The 19,461-nt window shown below is 37.1% G+C and overlaps 1 protein-coding gene across 11 annotated transcripts in view; it reads left to right on the forward strand.

Annotated features, from left to right (window-relative positions):
- LOC128871949 (protein lap4) overlaps positions 1-19,461 on the forward strand; it is a 239,552-nt gene that overhangs the window by 16,164 nt on the left and 203,927 nt on the right. For all 11 annotated transcript variants that reach the window (XM_054114140.1, XM_054114144.1, XM_054114148.1 and 8 more), the window contains exon 3: positions 10,847-10,964. In XM_054114140.1, the coding sequence (XP_053970115.1) occupies positions 10,847-10,964 (118 nt within the window). The remainder of the gene's footprint in view (positions 1-10,846; positions 10,965-19,461) is intronic.

Below are 19,461 nucleotides of genomic sequence, written 5' to 3' on the forward strand. Positions count from 1 at the left end.
GCCACTCGAAGCGATTTCCCATCGCAAGTTATGGTTTGGGCCGCAGTGACCGCTGATTGACGCTCTCAAATCGTTTTTATCGAGCCGGGTGTCAAAGTGAATGCGACTTATTATCGGGAAAATGTTTTAGAAACTGCTTTAGAGCCGTGGACACGCAAACATTTCGGTCGTAGACCATGGACGTTCCAACGGTACTCGGCACCCTCTCATAAAGCTCGTGTGAATCAAGAATGGTTAAAAAATCATGTTCCACACTTTATTTCGTCCACACAATGGCTTTCGAATTCGCCAGACGCAAATCCGATGGACTATTCCATCTGGCCCCTTTTGGAGAGCAAGGTGAGGACTAAAAAATATGCCAGTATGGAAGCGCTGAATAAAGCGATTATACGAGAATGGGCCAAAATACCTCAAGATCACATTAGTGCAGCATGAAACTCTTTTTTTGACCGTTTGAAGGCTATAGTCAAGGCAAAAGGTGCTCATATCGAGCTAAAGTGAATATATGTTTAAATTGTAATCATTTTTGAACAATTTTGACTTTGAAATCAATAAAAAATAATTTCACACAAAAAGTTATGGTGTTTTGAATAGCTAACACTTCATATCGTTCACCCTGATATATTATATAGAACTATATATATATATGTATATGGCAAGGCCGAAGTTAAAGTTTAATTGAGTTTAATAGAGTAATGCGGCTGGTGGTTGGAGTCCGATAAAGAAATTTGTGAAGGTAGAGTGGGAGTTATGCTGCTCTGGTGAGCTCCCAGGAAGCGTTGTAATTCCAATTGGGTTCTTATGGCAGTCACCGACGCGTTGCTTGAGGTAGAGGCTAAGGACGCCAGGTGGTAAGAACAACAGTAGTCATAAACCGTATGGTCCCCACCCTATGTGTCTTAAGGTCGGAACTGATCTTAAGATGGCACATGTTGCACGTTGTGTTTAATCGAAGTTGAGTTCGGGTGAAGCCTTCTTTGGCAAACGCAGCAGAAAATTTGGGGTCCAGGACTAGGCTCCATGCCAGCTCTGAACGAAAGAGTACAGTTTGGAGGACCTTAGCTACGGAGAGTTGCTCCAGTGGCGATAGACGAAAGGTGAAATTTACCGCACTAAAAAGGTTTACTAAAGTCGCAGCCTTAGCTCGAAAAAAAAAAACAATAATAACAGTCATTCTGGTACGTAGAACCGGCTGGCATGGGAATGCAAACACATAAATCTGCATGTCGGAGTTACCGGTTTGACATTGTGATAAATACCACCTGTCCTTCATGTCGACATAAAACTGTAGATCTCTCGCACACGCGTAAAAATCTATCGCAATTGTCGAACCAAAATTTGACTCTGTGGTGCAAATTTTCCCTGCAGGGATCTACTCTCATATTTATGCATCTACATAAAAGTATATTCGCAGTTGTACGCCTACTGAGCGAGTTAGTACTGGCGAGAGAGTAAATAAGGAACGACTAGGTAGGCAAGCACACATGTACATATACATATACACATATACACATATGCAACATATGCATTTATCTATGCTCGCGTTGTAATCACGCCTTTTGTTGGAAATATTTCTACGCAACACTGCACTGCTTTTTATGTCCTCCCATTCGTATGCAACGTCGTCGTCGTGGATAAATTGTGATGAGTAAAACGATTTTGGATGTTGGCAGTGGCAACACCAGTAGTGGCATGGTGTTGGACGTCAATTCTTATGGTGGTTTAGCTTAGTGCGTGTGTTTGTTGTTCATGGCCAGTTGCACGAGTGAGAGCTATTTGGGATCATTACACGCTCGCAGTGATTCACTTTAAAATTGTGTTTATTCGATGCCCTTCAAAAAGCGGCTTTAAAGGTGTATACACTAGGGAGCAAAAGTTTGCGAACAAACGGTGCCTAAAAATATTGTCTAAAAAATCGTTTCACTTGTCTATTCATATTTTCTACTCATTTAAAAACGAACGTAGTAAACAAAAATACGAGCATACTTCCAGAAGAACAATAAAACAAAAACACCTCAAAATATATAAATATATATGTATAGAACAATATATGCGAAGAGGTTGTTTAGAGATCGAGAAAGGTAGAATGTACAATTGGTTGTTGGATAGATTGTACCATCATAGATAATTCTATCAGAGGTAATTCAGATATACAAAATCTGTTTCTGTAAGAAGAAATAAATCGTCTTGAAGTTTCGTTAATCCCAACGAATACCTATCTTGGGCAATGCCAGGGCTCATAATAAACTTAGCACCTCATTGAGATTTGCTTGAACAATAAACTAGTTTTCATTTAGAATTATATTGTTTATGCTCATGGTACAGGCCAAACTCAAATCTGGAGTGGATAACCGTATCCTTACTGATAGATTTTACAAAATTATTGTTAAATATTAAGAACCGTTTTTTATTTATCCTTTAAAATATTCGGGTAAGATAAAAGGATTTGAAAGTTGAACAATTTTCTCTACGACTTCTTTGCAATTTCAGCAGACCCTCAGCATTTGGCACTGGTAGCATTTGAGATCCTATTATCAGCGTTATTGTTATTGTGATTTACTTTTTAGCACCACTAAGCATTCGCTTTGAAAATGCTTCGATTTCCCTGCTTTTTAGAAGAGTTTAGCAGACGGACACTCGGTCCACTGCATTTTTCACTTTTAATTCATATGGTATTTACTCATCGAACTTCTTTGCTGCCTATACTCTTTTTAAACTGCTTAAACCAGTTTTATAGTGGATATTTAGTTCGTTAGCAATATGTGACGGTTCGTGAATCTGTTCGGCAATGATTACACAGGTCAACAACGTTTTGTTCTAGGAAATTGTAGGGTCATTTTCGAAGTAATTTTTTGCGTAGAATCCGAATCCGAGGTCAAAAAAATGGAAGACCCACCCCAACAAACATGGAGACTTCAAAATGCGATATCTCAGTGAAAAATTAAGATATTTGAGCAAACTCAACGGCATTTAAAAGAAGAAGGCTTATAATTTAAAATACCACGTCTACTTTTTTATGAAGAGCAAAATCTTCGTAGCTACATAACCTCAAAAATGGGCAAAAACAGCGTTTTTTGCACTTTTAGGTTAGGATATCTCAAAATCCTGACGTGATAGAGCAATTTAAACCCCGGATTCGGATTCTACGCAAAAAATTACTTCGGAAATGACACTACACTTTTATAGAAAATTCCGAACCCATTTTTTTGCAGACCTGTGCTATTTGTTCCACAACAACAAAATTAGGGTGAAAACTAGCAATTGAATTCGATGCCGCCTTTTTTAGTTTTGTAGTTTGCGCGCTGTGGCGAAAATAATCCAAGTTTTTACTCTCATATTTATCCGATGCAGTTTATCAATAGCCTTTCAAAAGTGACGCCTAGATGTCAGTAGTGAATAATTCCTAGACGGTACCGTTTTTTGCCCAGTAGAAAATTTTACACAATAAAACAACGCGCAAACCAAAAACTGGATGTTCTCTTGAGAATAGTGCTGCTGTACTGTAAACTGTTGCTAAGCAACCTTCAACACCGATGTCCCGACGTTCTCAACAATTAGCCAACTTCAATTCATTAATTGACTGCTTGGCGGAGTTTACCTGTAGGTGGGCTCATAATTGTTAAGAGTCGTATTTTGAATACAAATAGTGAAACATGAAAGAATTTAAAATTTTAACACATTTAATTTAAAAACCACATCTGAGCGCGTCTTTTGAAATACCCTTTATTACATTTAGGATATTTTAGTCCAAAGTAACATACCAGCGATTTGTTACCAGAATACCCATATTTACATCAAATAAGTTTGTATCATTGAGGATGGAAAGTGTGAAAGTATCCCAATAATTAAATGTCTCCGGTGTTAGATCTATAATATGTACATATATAGCGAAGTAAGAGTGAAGCAGATTTACTAAAAACTACAATAACTTGTAGAAAAATGCTGCACTGAATTCAAACTCTTCATACATATAAACTGGCGTTTGTTCCTAACTCTTTTGACTTTGGTAACGTAATTAAAATGTTTGTGTACCTATATTTCGTCGTTCCCCGAAAAGTATTGATGAATTATAAAATTAAGTCAATTGTAATTTCTATTATTTCTATTTAGAAAAGCAGTCGTCCGAATAGCTTTTAAATTAAATAAAGGTAACTGGCCCTCCCCTCTTTTATTTTCAATATGATTAAATACCAACCCTATTTGTCGCGCCTTTTTATTTTTGCTGAAACCCGCACACAATTTCCATCAGTTTAGCGTCATTTTAGTCGCTCTTTGCCATTCTATTCAGACAAAAATAAAATAAAATAAAAACTCCAGTGGGCATGACTCAAGCCCACATATCAACGTACACTCGCCCTGTTTCGCCTTTTAAATGTTGTCGAACTGCAATCCAACTACGGTTACAAATAGCAACTACAACAGCAATCGTGGCCACAGATGTATTTATTGTTAGCAGTGAGTGCAGTTATTGTCAGAGAGGAGCCAACATGGATTGTCCGTCCCCCTTCTGGCTGTAGTGTGTAATCAGTAAATTCTTGGCTTAAATCATTTATGGCTTTTCATAGCTTTAGTACAACACCACTCTATTGTCTCCGCCATAACCACGCTTCCATTTTACCCGTCAATCGACAACCTGTCTGTCTGATGGGGCTGAGAGAAGTTCAGCAACTTGCTGCTATGAATTTCTGTTCGCCGGTTAAAAATAGATACAATAGCAAAAATTGTTAACTGTTGAGCTGGTTGGCTACTCCAGTTTGAATAAACTTCTCTATATGTATGTGGTTAAATTACTACAAACTAGGCGCAGTGTGACTTTAGCGTAACCTGCTGCATGCACTGTGGTATGTGTGTATTTTTGTCTACTCTCCTCTTTGCTGTTGCGAGATTTGTTAATAAGAATAGGCTGGAGGTGTTTGGCGTCATAAGCCGGCCGGTGAATTTACTTGTACTTGCACAGCGAGTTATATATTAATATCAACATATATGTATGTACATATCGATTAGAAGCAAAATCACGTGACCATTATATGTATAAATTCAGTTTTTGATGTTTTGGTATTTAAGCAATCTTAATCATGTTTCTATAACATACTAAAAATCAATCGAATCCGGCAAAATTTACTGATCTACCAATTTACAGTCTATACATACATACATACACATGTATTTGCATCTAAACACATTGTTGCTGTTTCAAGTTCTTGCTACCTATGCAAGCCAATATTTTGTAATTGTATACCTCCCGATTTACTTGTATCTTGAATCACTGGAGTCACTTAAATTTGAGAAGCGCTTGTAGTTGGTGCGAAGTCCACGAGATTATCCATCTGATTTGTCATTCGGTTAAATTAAGTTTAATTTAAGTTCATTTTAAAATTTCAGTTCTGGGACGTTTAGTCGGGACGTTACTGTGTATATGATTAGTGGTGTTATATTTTTGGTGGCATTTTGTTTATTTCGGTTGCAAACTGAGGCGACAATTCGGCGGAACAACGACATCATTTGAAAGAACTGAAAATAAATGCACATTTGCATGTTCTTACTTTCAGTTGAGACACTCGTTTAACCATTTCGCATCATTCGATGAAATAATCCACGAACAAAAACTATCTTTTATCACCAAGAGCGGAATAATCCGCGATATATTTTGTTTTTCCCGTAACGTTCTTTTTCATTAGAATAAACAGTAAAGGTCTTGCCGACGCAAGGTATTTTGCCAACCTTCGTACCAATAGAAGACCGGTCTAGATTGATGAGGGATCTAGCTCTGTGCTTATTCCTTCTAGGATATACTTGTCTAGTTACCTCACAAATAGGCTCCTTCGGTCATCTCTTGTTTGGCTGCGCGATATAGATCGACTCTGCCCACATACCGGCTTGAGTTGACTGGTTTAAGATCAGTTTCCTTACTTGTCAGCTCGTCCGCGGTTAATTTCCAGAAATGTCTCTGTGTCCGGGGCCTAGATGGCGTTAGCGATGCACCGTTTAGCCAGTTCATTTAGAATGGCCTTGCATACAGAATACGAAGATCTCTGAAAATGTTTTTCGAAATTCTCTTGAAAAAACGAGGCGTAAAGAAAGCTACGAACGCCAATACCAAACTGACGAACCGCCGAAAAGGACAAATACAAAATGAAGAAACTGAACATAAGCTTTGGTTCTGAACTCAAATTAAGAAAAAATTCAATCTTCCAGTAACATCCAAGGTTCTAAATGTTTCTTCTAACCTAAAATGGACTAAATTGACGAGAAAATCGTGTTTGGTAGACAACTGGTGAAAGTATTGTATTTTTTCAGAAGAAAAAAATGTATCATTTGGATGGACCAGATTGTTACACTGTTACGGGCTCGACCTGTCAAAATTTAATGTAGTGCGATCAGAGCTAGATAGCTAATTGGCTTGGAGAGCGTTCTGTTACGATGGACAACTGAATTTGACACCCATTACCTGTCGGATAAACACTACGGCTTTGCAAATCTTTTGCAGCAAAAATTTGTACGGTTTTTAAGGAAAGCACCTGATGCTACACGCATCGAGGGCAAAAAATACGTGGTTTGAGAGCCAGTAAATATCTTTACTTGTGTATCATCCTAAATTGTAGCCCTATAGAAAACTTCTGTGGTGTCTTGGGAAGTAGTGTTTACGAAAATGGGCGTCAATTCAGCAATGTGTACGAACTCAGCTCAGATTTGTTAAATAATTTAATCAGCTCTACGCCAAACCGAATTTTTGCATTGACTGGGAGCCGACAGAGGTAACACAAAACACTAAATTTAAAAGAAAAAATTTTGAATGTATGTATTGTTCAATTGCAAAAAATTAAGTGTTGTTCCCCCTCTGGCCTATTTCTTCTACGTTGATGCTTTCTCCGCAGTTTTTGGCATTCGCTTCTGAATTGCGCGATGTCGTCATTGCACCAATAATTAGGTGTTCTCCCATCTTCTCGGCATTTACGAGGCATTGCAGCATCGCACGCGACTGATAGTTGGCGCATTATGCAGTTGGCTTGCTGGTTTGCTCTACCTCTGGCTTCCTCTATTTTCTCTAGGAAGTACAAGAGCATTTCTTTGTCTAAGACATAATTTATTTCGGGAGCCGACTTCTCAGTTCACACTGCAATATAAAGTTGCGGACATTAAAATCCCGATGGCCAAATAGTCAAGTTATATACTATTTCTCAGCTGACTATTTGAGTTTTCGTCTTCATTTTCCAATACGACGTAAGTTTCAAACATGAAATAAAAATGGGGGAAAAACGAATTGTGCTTTGCTCAAAATATATTTATTTATTATTATTTTTTTATTAACTTTAGGTGATATCAGTTCAGTTGCAGTGGTATGGATGCATATTTTGCAATTGATATTTACAAATCTTGGTTCCAATAACCTTGGAAAAATTAGTTGAAACAACGGAAAGTATGCTGCGACGTCGAACTGTAAATTTTCTGCTGTCAAGGCATTATAAATGCATAAATGTCCAATATAATGGCATAAACTCAACAAACACAAATGGCTCCATTTTATTCTGGAGTATATCCAGATACAATCGGCCCAAAACCATGCCAGGAAAAAGCTCCACAAACCATGAAACCAAAACCTTCTTTTTTGTGAACCTAGGATTTAGCGCTTGATTTTTTGGATGACGTACAATAGTTCTCCCAATCTATTTATTTTGGTTTCGTAGGTCCAAAGTACGTTTTTCCCAAAACTGAATAGATTTGTCTTTGTGGGCTTTTGCGAAGGTAAGTCGGTATTTATTTGATATGTCTTTTTGAGAGGAGTGGTTTTTTTCTGTTTATGCGGCCAAACAGCTGGGCTTTGTTAAGTCGCCTTCCTACATGCTTCTGGACACCTTTAGACCAGATTCTTGGTTAATTTCAAGCGTTATTTGTCGTGTCGACTTAAAAGGATCTGCTTTGTTCTTGCGTATTATAGCTGTATCCACATTAACATCAGTTTTTCGCGGCTTTGGTTTTCTCTCCGTTTTTTTGCTTAGATAGGATGAATATTTCTAACTAAATTAAGAGCATTATAAACCATTTTCCGAGAGCACACCATCATTTCAGCTATTTCTGCATAGCTTTTTCCGTTTTGACTCATATGGTATATAAGAGGTCTTTTCTCCGGCGTGCAATGTTTTCCACGTCTCATTTTTAGTAATTACTTTAAAATTTTATATAAGAAACAAAAAATTATACTAAAAATCGCTGAAGCAATATTAAAGTTTTACTCTCCGCTGCACAAGTTAAAATGTGCTATTTTTGTGTCCACTTCAAAACAGCAATAAGCATTAATAAAATAGAACGCAAAAGATTCCATCGAAAGAAACGGTAAATTCATCGCATAAATGTAAGCTTAATAATGGTAATAACAACAAATAACAAACAAATTTATTTGATCAAAGCAGAGTTCGTACTAAAAACTTAACTTAACATATAAGGTGCACATTTGTGCTATTTATCTCTCCATGGCTGTATATTTGCCATGAAAAACTTCTGTCGATCGCAATAGGCTTAAAACTGTAGGCCCCTCCGTTAAGGGAACAACATTAAGAGGCACACTAGAAATTGGTAAAGAAGCTCGGCCAAACAATCAGCGAAAGATGGCCGTACATATATGTACATATATAAGCATAAAATGCAACGATTATTTTGAGTGTACAATAAAAATAATAATTAGCGCTAATACCACACCCTTTTTTTGTTATTTGTATATTAATTGTGATAATACTTATAGGTAAAGTTTTGCAAATACCAGTAGCGTATTCTTGGACATAAATAGGGTGGGCCATATAGCGTTTACTTTTTGAACCACCTATTTTTTTGAGAATGGTAACACAAATGACATGTCTAATGTGTTCATAATTTACTTAAAGGTTTGACATTTACGAAATGGGACGCTATACGCTTGAACAAAATTGGGAAATATTGAAAACCTATTTCCAAAGTGGTGAGTCTTCTTCTTCTTTTCTGATTTTCACATCGGCGACTACGTCAATAAGCAAAATTGTCGGATTTGGGGCTCAGAAAATCCACACGTTACTGTAGAGAAGCAAATGCATCCACAACGAGTCACTGTTTGGTGCGGTTTTTGGTCTGGCGGCATCATCGGGCCATTTTTTTCGAAAATGAGCGAGGAGCCGCGGTTACAGTAAATGGCGAGCATTACCGTGACATGCTCAACGAGTTGTTTCCAAAAATTGAAGAGGTTGACATGGATGTCATTTGGTTTCAACAGGACGGTGCAACTTGTCACACTGCCAAAGTTACACTCGAACTTTTGGCCACCGTTTTTAAAAATCGAATAATCAGCCGAAATTCCGATATCAGTTGGTCGCCTCGGAGCTGTGATTTAAACCCGATGGACTATTTTTTGTGGGGAGCCGTTAAGGACAACTGCTATGCGAACCATCCAGAGACGATTGATGCTTTAAAACACGAAATCGAAGTTGCCATTCATGAAATTGGAGCCCAAACACTCGAAAATGTGCTTAAAAATTGGAGCGCAAACAATCGAAAATGTGCTTAAAAATATTGGGTTGATCGAATGGCCTACCGTAAAACCAGTCGTGGCAGTCATTTGAACGATATTATGTTTCATTCATAAATGACAATGTTCAATCTTCAAAATAAAAAAAAAAGTTTGAAAACATATTGATTAGTTTTTTTTTTATAGCCAAAAAGCAAATTTTACATGGCCCACCCTATATATAGCTAACTAACATGCTTTTCTGCTTTTGTACTTAATATCTTACATACTACAGTGTCGTCTAAGGTTATGGGTTATAAGTCATGACCGACTCTTTTTATTTCAGTTAGTTTTTCTTTTTTGTTGTTGCTTGGTGATGAAGAACGCTCGTATATTATTACAAAAAAAAGGATAAGTCGTGAAACTTGTGTTTTCCGTAAACTTTGTTTGTTGATTTATCATTGAATTTAGATATCTCGCAATCGGAATATGTTGGATAAAAAAAGAAAACATCATGCTTTAATTGCTATTCGTCGGTTGCCCTTTCTTTCTTTTTTAAAACGAAACAAAGTTAGAATGGCTTTGGATGCTCCAGAAAAAGGTAACCGCCATTCACTTTGGAAAGTACTTACAAGTAATGGCGAGGAATTGTGACTTTATATTTGCTTCAATTTATGTGCTGCCAAAAAATGAATTTATTGCAGTAAATGGAAAACGTGATTTTCATAACAAATTGATCGCGGCAACAAGGCAACCAGATGAATAAACCTCAAAAGTCAAATTCGCTGCTCCAGCTTAGCGTCTAGGTAGGCCAAAACAGACAGACATTGGGTACAGGAAAATTGTATGAGCTACATGAAAAGAAAGCCTGGCAAAAAATTGATCACAACTTCATGGTGGCTTTCAAATGTTAATGTTATTGTTATTTTTGTTGTTAGCTTTGCTTTTTCTTTTTTGTTTTGCATTTGGCTACGAATGACAACGAATTGGAAATTTATGATTGGGAATATCAATGATAATACATAGTGCAACGCTGAATTAGAGAAAAAATTTAAAAGGATGGATTTGGCATTGTATTCATCTGCCATGCATTACTGTGTGGTAGTAAAATGGTGAAAGTAGCAAAGCTGTGCTTAGAAAATCATGTCATCATCGTACATGCCATTTATTTCGTGGTTGTTAATGGAAATTCATGTTAGTAAAGGTTATTTTAGCAGTGAAGAATTTACACATATATTATTGTATATTAGTTAACGATATTATTGGCATTAATTAAATGATTATATTTTTCATTTTTTCCATATTATTGACAATAAATAAATGATTATAATTTCCCGTTTTTGAATTTCCTAATTTTATTTCCATTTTCGATTACAGAATTTCTTCAGACTTCATCGTTTACGAAAATTGGGCCTAAGTGATAATGAGATAGTCCGATTACCTCCAGACATCCAGAATTTTGAGAACTTAGTGGAACTGGACGTTTCACGAAATGGTGAGTACAAGCGCATGAGTATATACATATATTCGTGTGTAGAGGAATGAAACCATCGACAGAGATATAAGGCCTCTTTTTATCGCCAAGACTTAGCAAGTGGCGAATAGATGAAGCAAATGAGCATAACTATGTCGGCAACGCGGGAAGAGAGCTGCCTTAAATTACATGTGCTGGTAAGACAGTGCGGCATAGTGAGCAATAGATATACTCTTACTCGATAACTTTGTTGTTGCTTTCGCATGCAAATTTTTCGTCAAGTTAATCGAGCATAGAGATAGGGAGCGGGGAAATGGCGAATAAAAGAGGCCTATAGACAGCCTTTGATATCGATAGCGTAAACAAACAGTAGAAGGCCAAATAATTAACGCGACAATTCCATTTTATTTAAGGAATTAATAAATTTTGTTTGAAAATATCATCATGTGCAAAAATTATTGTTTTTTGTTTTGAGTTTCAATTTAGAAAATGGAAAAAGTTAGCCCAAAACAACAAAGCGGTCTGTCCCGATGGGTAGTTTTCCCCAATCCCCATCCTGCAGGCGGAAGTGTATGCCATCTGTATATGTGTTGGGATCAACTTAGAATGAACGAATTGCCATCCTGAGCGACAATCATTGCAGTCAAGGCGTTGTCAGCCTTTGAGGTTAAGACCTCATTAGTACTTGAGTGTATTGAGAAACTCAATTTGCCGGAAATGCTCTTTCTGGAGTGGTAGTCAAAAGAGATTCAGGCACGTTATAACCCTCCTAAGGGCAAACTGAGACAGCGATCTGCGTAGGCTTAGGATTTGAGCCGCTGACTCCTGTTTTTTTTTGCGAACGATTCTCGGAAACTCACGAATGTTTTGCTATAGCCGGATGCGGCCGGAAAAAATGCCCATATGCTAAGCCCAACCCAGCTCCTTCTTAGGTTTATTGAGAGAGCTGAGTTTGGATCACAAAAGACTGTGAGGTCGAAGTACAAACCTGCTTTTCATTCATTCAAGAAACTATATTAGTTGTTCCTGCCTGGCGTGGTCCGGGTGAACACCGATATTGGATGAATTTCTGAAAGCGCTGATACAATTGACCTTCCATTTGCATATCTCCAAATCTTTTACTTCCACTTTAAAAATAACGAACACTTAGAATGCCTTTTGTGTTCACCTCTGTTAAATCAAGATTAAACTTAGTAATCATAAAATTTAGTCGTGATGGGATTTTTTTATACTAGATATTAGTTTTTTTTATACCAGAGATTAGTAAACGAGTTTAGTTAGAAGTCCATGCAATTAATACAAATTAAATAAATGATGATTCTTGATGTGATAGAAATTGCGTTCTTTTGGGCTTATGATGGCACCGTTTTTAAACCCGCAAAAACTGTCGCACCAAACTGCATGCATGGAAGGAGCCCTCACTATCAAAATAACATTATTAACAAAATAATTAAAAAGAAATTACTATATGGACCACCCTGTATAGTTTTCATTTCTCAATAAATGCTCTACAGTATTTTCCTTTATACATACATTGCAGTCAATTAAATGTATTGTAGTAATCCGTTATGCAGATTGGTCCTTTCGTTTAGTAGCCTTTCCACCAACCATAATACAGAATTGTAATCAAATTCAACACTCCTCACCCCTCATTTCAACGATCGTTGGTTTTATAATAAAACTGCCCACTATAATACATGCTTAACAACGTATCATTTTATTGAAACACTTTCATTACTATTTGAATATACAGTCCTGTGCAAAAAAAAACCGGACAGCTAATTTACCCTATTTAAATTTCCATAGCTTGAGTATAAAGCTTCTTGGCGGTAAGTAGCTTTTTTGTGTATAAATATAACAGTTTTGAATTAATTTGTATCATAATTTAACCAATAAGTGAAATAGTTGATACGTGGCAAGTGTTAATATCAAAAATATGCCAAGATCGAAGCAAATGGGAGCTGCCGTTAAGGGGCAAATTATTGCACTATCACAGCAAAAATTGTCCGTACGTCAAATTGCTGCTAAAGTAGGCTTCAGCAAATCATCTGTTGCCGATTTTTGAAAGAAATTTGCAGAAATGGCTTCAACGGAGCGAAAGAAAGGATCAGGATCGTTTCAAATCTTCGGCAGACATCAGGAAGGAGTTCTTGGATGCAACTGGCGTCGAAATAGATTCATCTACTGTGCGTAGGAGATTGATAAATGCCGGTTTTGTAGGAAGACATCCCGCAAAAAAGCCGTTTTTGAACGAAAAAATGCGTCAAAAACGATACCGATGGGCCAAAACTCATGAAAACTGGAATGATTTTTTCGGATGAATCCAAGTTTAACCTCTTTGGATCGGATGGTATCCACCATGTGAGGCGCAGATCTGGCGAAAGATATAAAACTGGATGCATACTGCCTACTGTAAGACAGTCAGTTGGTAGAATGGTATGGGGCTGCTTCAGCTATGACGGAACGAAAGCACTGACTCTTATTGATGGTCGGGTGAACGGAGATGCTTACATTTCAATTTTAAATAGCCATTTAATACCTGTCATTGATGAGCAGTATTCTCTAAGAACGGACGTTATATTTCAGGATGATTCTGCGCCATGCCACCGATCTCACAAAGGAAGTTATGATTTTTGTTAAATCTCCCGAGTGTAAATGTCGAATCAAAAAACCAATGATTTATTCCTTATTTGTTGCAGGTAAAAGAATTTATGGAAAAAAACGGAATTGTCCATATGGAATGGCCGGGTAACAGTCCCGACCTAAACCCAATTGAGAACCTCTGGGCCATTGTAAAGAAGCAGGCAGCTGAAAAAAAGCCGAAGAACAAAACTGACCTGGATAACATTATAATGGACACTTGGCACAACGATATTTCGGAGGAATTGTTGCAAACCCTGGTTACATCAATGCCGAGACGTATTAAAGCAGTAATTAAGGCGAAAGGCGGTGCGACCAAGTATTAAAACTTCAAATTATAACATTTATAATGAAATATTTTGTTTTGAATTAATTAGCTGTAAGATTATATAATAAGGATAAACTAATAATAAAACATTCGTTATTGACTATGCTAAAACGAATAAAGTATGAAAATAATAGGTCTATTTATAAGTTCGTGCGGTTTTACAACAGATGGCGTAACTTGATTATTATTCCATCGATCCACATTTCCAAACATTCATTGGAGAGCTACTGTCGTAAGGCACAAACGTCAGTATAAGTTTTTTATTTGAAGCGTAAACAACAATATTTTTACCACACTTGAAAATGTCGAATTTCGTGCCAAATAATGTGTTTTTGCGGGGAATTCTTCTTCATTATTTTAATATGAAGAAAAAAGCAGCCGAAAGTCATCGTATCTTGGTGGAAGTTTATGGTGAGCATGCTCTATCTGAGCGAACGTGCCAGAAGTGGTTTGCACGCTTTAAAAGTGGTGATTTTGGCTTGGAAGACGAAGAACGCGAGGGTGCGCCGCCAAAGTTCATGGATACCGAATTGGAGGAATTGCTCGATCAAGATCCGGCTCAAACGCAAGAAGAGGTTTAAACGTTTAAAAGCCATGGGAATGATCCGAAAGGTAGGCCATTGGGTGCCGTATGAATTGAAGCCAAGAGACGTTGAACGCCGTTTTATGGCATGCGAACAACTGCTTCAACGGCACAAAAGAAAGGGTTTTTTGCATCGAATTGTGACTGGCGATGAAAAGTGGGTCCATTACGACAATCCAAAACGTCGGGCAACGTATGGATACCCTGGCCATGCTTCAACATCGACGTCGGCGCAGAATATTCATGGCCTGAAGGTTATGCTGTGTATCTGGTGGGACCAGCTGGGTGTTGTGTATTATGAGCTACTGAAACCGAATGAAACGATTACGGGGGATGTCTACCGACGACAATTGATGCGTTTGAGCCGAGCACTGCGAGAAAAACGGCCGCAATACGCCGATAGACACGACAAAGTTATTTTGCAACATGACAATGCTCGGCCACATGTTGCACAAGTGGTCAAAACATACTTAGAAACGCTCAAATGGGATGTCCTACCCCACCCGCCGTATAGTCCAGACCTTGCGCCATCCGATTACTATCTCTTCCGATCGATGCAACATGGCCTGGCTGACCAGCACTTCCGTAATTACGATGAAGTCAAAAAATGGATCGATTCGTGGATTGCGGCAAAACCGACCGAATTTTTCACAAAGGGAATCCGTGAATTGCCAGAAAGATGGGAAAAAGTAGTAGTAAGCGATGGACAATATTTTGAATATTAAATTTGTAACCATTTTACGTCAATAAAGTTTCAAATTTCGAAAAAAAACCGCACGAACTTATTCATAGTCCTATTATTAAAAACACGTATGCAATTTATTGATTTTATCTCATACTTTTGTATTAAAAACACAATGGAATATAACCACATTCAAACATATTTGATAAAATCCATACTTCTTCAAAAAATGGAGTTTTCAGAATGTCCGGTTTTTTTGCACAGGACTGTATATATATATGTACAAATGTACTAATATATACATATATATATATATATATATATTAGGGATATCAATATGAGTGGATTCCGGGATTCAACTTAGAGCATAACTTTTTTAATATGAGCCAAAAATGCAATAATCGAAAGCATTCTAACATGCCACAAAATATGGTAAAACCATTTAAAACTAAGAAACACTGATTTTTAAAAATCACATATCAACGTATTAATATAGAAGAATTTTAAAGTAATACGTTTTTGAAATTGTATCTACAAAAACATGTGATTCTGGAACGCATACCACCTTGATTAAAAAGTTCCCAGTTCCCGCCAGGTGGCGCTCTAAGTGATTGATGAATTGAACGAATACCATAATACGGTCCAACAGCCAGTTAAAAAACCACTGATGTCTATACCGAAAATAGAGTTCCAGAAATGTTTCAAAAGCTGGATGAATCGCTTGCATAAGTGCGTTGCTCAGTTGATGCTTAGTACTTTGAAGGCGATATTACTTTTGGGGAATAAATTTGTATTTTGAATTTTGTGAATACTATATGTTCCGGGAACTTTTCGATCAAAGTGGTATGGAGTTTATTCTGCGCGAAAAAGAAAATTCACTTTTCCACCGCCAGAAAAAAATTGTCAAAAATCAACGCGATGTTTGAAAAACCCTGCATACTCGAACTAATTCTAAAATCTCTGATTGGAAGTTTAGAATTTTGATAAAAATTTATTAAATATTTTTTTTTTTGGTTTTAGGAGAATTAAGCATATTTTCATACATTTTTTTTTTAATTAACTCAATAAGTTCTTGGCTACAATTTTTTAACGGACTCTATATAAAATCTAAAAGCATATCTATATAAAAATTTTAAAAGCATTCATAATTTAATGGCGTATTTTAAGCGCTTAAAATAAGTCACTTTGAAAAAGAAGTCAAATAAGTCTGTTTTTTTTTTTTCATTTTTGGTCAAGTTTCGTGCGAAATACCCGCTCAATAGAGCGTAAGCAGGCCAGAAGAACAGGCCACTGGAACACAGAGGCATCACTTGGCCTCAATACTTGTCGGCTGAACTGTGAAACGGCACTCATAAGCTATTTGAAGAAAATAATACCTATTTTCACCATTATATTGGGTATGGAAATAAGTTTCCGTCCTTTCTTAGCCAAAGTTACGAATTATTTAAACAATTAAATAATACATGATATTATGTGAAGTATGTGCCATTGGAAGCTACAACTTTAGTCCATCTTTCAGGCAGCACACGGATTCCTCTGACGAAAAATTCGAGTTCTTTTGACTCGATCCATTCATTGAGCCAGTTTGCGATGCTCTCGTCAAAAGAGAACCGCTCTCCAATAAGGGCTGACTGCATTGATTAGAACAGATGGTAATCCGAAGGTGCAATGTCTGGGGAATACGGTGGGTGTCGCAGGATCTCCCAATGCAGTCCCTCTTAATATTCCTGGACCGATTTAGGAACGTGTGGACTGGCGTTGTCATGCAGCAAAATCAGTTTGTCATGTCTACCGTCCCATTCCGGCCGGTTTTCTTTGAGAGCTCGATTCAAACGCATTAGCTGCAGTCGGTAACGATCGCCAGTGATGGTTTCAGATGGTTTAAGGAGTTCATAATAGATGACACCATTCTGATCCCACCAGATGCACAACATAACCTTTGAAGCATTAATATTTTATTTCGCTGTCGGTGGACCTGGCACGCTCCTACACATCGGCAGGCTCTCACATATACACCTTCTAACTACCAGTATATTACGAGTACTAGAGCGAACGCAAAAATAGTATCAACAGCGACACCTATTTTACTAGGGCGGAAACTTATTCCTACCCCTAATAAAATATTTCAACTTTTATCAGCTGGTTGGATAAATTATAAGTTTTCGATTTACTCCAGCTCACATAAACTATCAGGATTCGTTAGAAAAGTGTAAACGTATGATACGAGTATAACTGCTCGACGCTTTTAATGCTTTCAATAATTTTTAGTGAAAGGAAATTTATTCTGTTTTATTTATTATATGTAAATTCATCTGTTCAGAGTTTAAACTTTTAATAAGTGAACTGTTTCTTGGCAACTGAAAACCTTCATTGCAATCAAATTTTGTAATAAATGTTTCCTTCTTTCAATTCGGGATACCGGGATTAATAAAAGTCTCGGCAATTCCGATCCCAGGATTGACATCACTAATATATGTACATATGTTCATAGGTAAATAAGAGAGCCGCACGTCCGAATGACGTCAATGTGTTTAGCAGTTTGAGTAAAATGCACATTTTTGTTCTTGAATATCTTAATAATAATTATTATTTTTTCCTCTTAAGGTCAATGTATAACGAAACATTGAATCCACATTGGGTTATCGTGCCGTAAATGTAGTCCTCAACATTGAACAATTGCACTAAAAATAGTAGCAACTCGTTGATTGATTGAGTGCAACAATTCCAATTCAAAATTATCGGTTATAGACAAACAGATTATTTTGCTTTCAGTGACGAAAGCTAATCAGAATAGCGAAAGAAATAACATTGTAAAATTGTAATTATTTATTCTGTGAATAAAGAATTTAGCATCAAATATGTAGTTGTGTAGTTTGTGTGCAGATATATCAAAAAAATATTGGGAATTGTTCATTTAAAAAGCGCGCGTTGCACATATGACAATTTTTTATGCTGGAATGTTTGTACAACTGTCCCCTATAGTGTCGCAGAGTTTGAGCGTGATCTGTCAATTAGCTTGTTTTTGGCATTGAATTATATCAGTCAACCGCAGGTTTGCTCTGCGATTTTTACTATGGATAAAAATATCGAACAAAGAATTTGTTTAAAATTTTGTGTTTTGAACGGGATTTCGTCTGCCGAATCGTTGAAAATGTTGCAGAAAGCGAGTGTGCTTTATCACAAACACGGGTCTGCGAGTGGTATAAGACTTTTGCAGAGGGCCGAGAAATCGTGGAAGATTTGCGCCGATCTGGTCGCCCATCAACGGATGAAAACGTTGACAAAGTCAAGGAAATGGTGCTGGAAAATCATCATTTAAGTTTGAGGGAGGTAGCTCGAGATTATGGGACGCGTTGCTGCTCGACTCTTCCCAAGAGAGCTGAATTTCTTTGAAAAAATTCATCCGAAGAAGGTGGTTGAAGACATGCTTGAACAAATGAATTCGGACCCAACGTTTATCCAGCGCATCATAACAGGTGATGAGCCGAGGGTATATGAGTTTGACATAAACCACCACGAAACCCAAAAAACCACCACGTCTGGATCATCCATTCTTGAAGGGTGCTTGGACCAAGCATATTCTCCAATTCATGGTGTGCGTTTGTATGTTGTCCAATAGATGAATTACCCTACAGTTTAAATTTAAAGATCTTAAAAACGGCGGTAGTTTTTCGGCAGGGTTTTTGGGACAGAAATCCTGTAAGGAGCGATAACTGGTTGAGACAATTCTTTGTTGTTATGCCGGGTATACAGAAAGGCAAAGGCAACGTTTACGGTATAAGTATTTCTATTTATGAAAGCAAATAATCTGTTGTCATATTTAATTCATGGGTTGATTGATTCAAGGCAGTCAGAAACTCAGACGAATAATAATTGTAAAGAATAGGTCATCTAAATTCCAAGACTTCTGCTCTCTTTTCATATAGTACTCGAAAACTAATGACTGGTCATCAGCTGTGGTCCGTTTCTTGAGTGTAAGGCAACCAGGCAAGCTGGTTTTAATAATATAGGGTGATTCAGATCACTGTTACGGCTTTCGCAAACTTATGACATTTGACGCATTACATTAACAAGCAAAATTTCCGGGGTGTTGAATAACAACATGTCATAAAAATAAAAAAATAAAACTATAGACAATGAGCCAAATAATAATTTGTTGTGGTTTTTTAGGCTGTCGGAGTCATCAGAGAGTAATTCTTGAAATTCATGCAATTATAAACTTGCTAAATTAGATGGTATGGAGTTGGACAATAGCTGATTTCAAAAGGAGGATGACACTAATAAG

The sequence above is a fragment of the Anastrepha ludens genome, chromosome 2 (genome assembly GCF_028408465.1).
Source record: "Anastrepha ludens isolate Willacy chromosome 2, idAnaLude1.1, whole genome shotgun sequence".
NCBI classification, from domain to species: Eukaryota; Metazoa; Arthropoda; class Insecta; order Diptera; family Tephritidae; genus Anastrepha; species Anastrepha ludens.